The sequence below is a fragment of the Nannobrachium achirus genome (assembly GCF_963921795.1).
Source record: "Nannobrachium achirus genome assembly, chromosome: 14".
In the NCBI taxonomy this organism is placed as follows: Eukaryota; Metazoa; Chordata; class Actinopteri; order Myctophiformes; family Myctophidae; genus Nannobrachium; species Nannobrachium achirus.
Window position 1 is genome coordinate 50463018 of NC_137821.1, and position 2268 is coordinate 50465285.

General features: G+C 41.1%; 1 protein-coding gene across 1 annotated transcript in view; it reads right to left on the bottom strand.

Annotated features, from left to right (window-relative positions):
• The window catches only part of LOC308297720 (H-2 class II histocompatibility antigen, E-S beta chain-like), a 5611-nt gene extending 4638 nt beyond the window's left edge, over nt 1-973 (bottom strand). Inside the window, exons 1-2 of the mRNA XM_080741275.1 lie at nt 851-973; nt 1-202 (exon numbers count right to left, since the gene is read on the bottom strand). The exon at nt 1-202 is cut by the window's left edge and continues 71 nt beyond it. Coding sequence (XP_080597401.1) covers nt 1-202; nt 851-911 — 263 coding nt within the window. The 5' untranslated portion in view covers nt 912-973. The remainder of the gene's footprint in view (nt 203-850) is intronic.
• Between the last annotated feature and the right edge of the window lie 1295 nt (nt 974-2268).

Below are 2268 nucleotides of genomic sequence, written 5' to 3' on the forward strand. Positions count from 1 at the left end.
TTTACAGCCATGTATGAAGCATCTTTATTGCATTGCTCTGCATACCTCACACCCCACTCAGTGTAGCCAACATACTGCCCCACCTTGCTGTCAAAACTCGTGACCTCTTTCTTGTGGACATAATATGATTCTATGTACTGAATGTCCTGCAGCTCACTGGAGTTGAACACGCACTTAAAATTCCAGTAGTATGGATATCCATCTGGAAATAGAAAAGTACAATACCATTAATGGTCATATTTCTGTTATCTCTGTAAAGTCAACATAGAATGAATGTGGGCAGTAGGCATTTATATATATATATATATATATATATATATATATATATATATATATATATATATATATATATATATATACATATATATATACACACACATAAGTAAAAATAACGATAGTACCATAATATAAAAATATACTCAAAGTGAAAGTCGTGCATTAAACACTTTACTCAAGTAAAAACTTATTGGCAACAAAATATACATAATGTGCTCATTATGCAGAAGGTCCCAAAATTTTTTCAAACTTATTTTGTGATAGTGAGTCAAAACAAGTCCCATTGCAACACATAGTCAGCTCGTAGATCGGCCATTATGGAATAGCAAAATAACATTGGTTGTAATACTCATTGAATAATCATGTGATAATCATTGAAATCTGAAAAGTACTCGGTAACTTTGTTGTCAGATGTTTGTGGTTGAGTAAAAAGTACAATAATGTCCCTCTGAGATGTAATATAAATTGGCTGTATATCCCTATACATTTGAAATACATTTGAAGTAAAGTGAAAAAATAATTTTTTTTTTTTTTTACTTTCCACCACTGAATATGTGAAATGAATAAAGATTACCTGCTCCATGTAAACAGGTGAAGCACAGTGAAACACAGAGCCAGAGTTTAGTTGAAGTCATGTTGAAGAGTTGAGATGTTTCAGAGTTTAGTTGAAGTTGTGTTGACGAGTTGAAACGTTTCAGAGTTTAGTTGAAGTTGTGTTGACGAGTTGAAACGTTTCACACTTTAACAGTTGTCTCTGCTCTACAACAACCAATGAAAAAACTCCCTTCACTGTCATCACTTGTTACTAGGCAGGCGTTTAACTTACAATTTAGGCATTTAGCATACGCTATTAATCTAGAGCGATTTACAGTAAGCAAGGCCTTCCCTATTCTAGTATTATAATTGCATTGTGGTTGCAGTGTTGGGCAAGTTACTTTAAATTAATTGCGACCGTCAGGTCGCAGTTACTATCAAAACCTTCACCGGCTGTCTGTCAGTCAGTAAGTCAGTCTGTCAGTCTATCAGTCACACGTGGGGCGGCATAGCTCAGGGGTAGAGAAACCGTTATTAGAGCACGAAGGGTTCCCGTAGGGTTCCCAATTCGAATCCGGGCTCCCCCTGAGTTAATGTCGAAGGGTCCTTGGGCAAGACTCTGAACCCCACATTGCTCCCGGTGAGCAGGTTGGTGCCTTGCATGGTTTCCTCCGCCACCGGTGTATGAATGTGTGCGTGAATGGGTGAATGTAATGCACAATCTCTGTAAAGCGCTTTGGATAAAAGCGCTATATAAATGCACCATTTACGTCACACGTCACACTTTTGCCATTCTCATATTTCCGCCACCGTTGCCCCGATCCATACCAAATTTGCACACACACTCCTTGCCTGCACACACACTCCTTGAGCCCCAGGGACCCCCTGGCTCCGCCGACAAAAAGTGTGAAAATGACCAAATGACCACCCCAACAGGGTTGCTCACGGGGAATTCCCGGGGACCACTGACTCCTGGTGCTCCAGAACGGATGCAAAAGTGGCTGCAGCGCACATACAATGCCGTAACTCGGGCCAGGAGCGACCGGGACAGCCGGGGCCGGTACCCACGCGTCTGCCTCGGCGCCGCGGAGCAGCCCGCTAAAACGTCATAATTAATTATCGATTATCTCCCGATTAGGGAGTCTTACTGGTAGTGATTCACGGGCCAACTAGCCTCGCGTAGCCAGGCTTACATCTGCGAAGAGAAAAGCCTGGTGACAATATCAAGCAGAGACTGTTCAACTTCTGCCGTGAGAATTTCACCGGAAAATATGACGTAACTTCCGTTAAACACAGCACTGTGCAAAAAATAAATAAGAATAATCACCAGCTCTTATTTGCCTTTTATCCTTAATAATAGTAGGTCTATAAGAATAAGAATACACTTGAATTGAGCATGAGCGAGCAAAAAATGCGCCAGAGAGGCTTGGAACAAGGTTTCTCCTCCGCTCCTTGGTG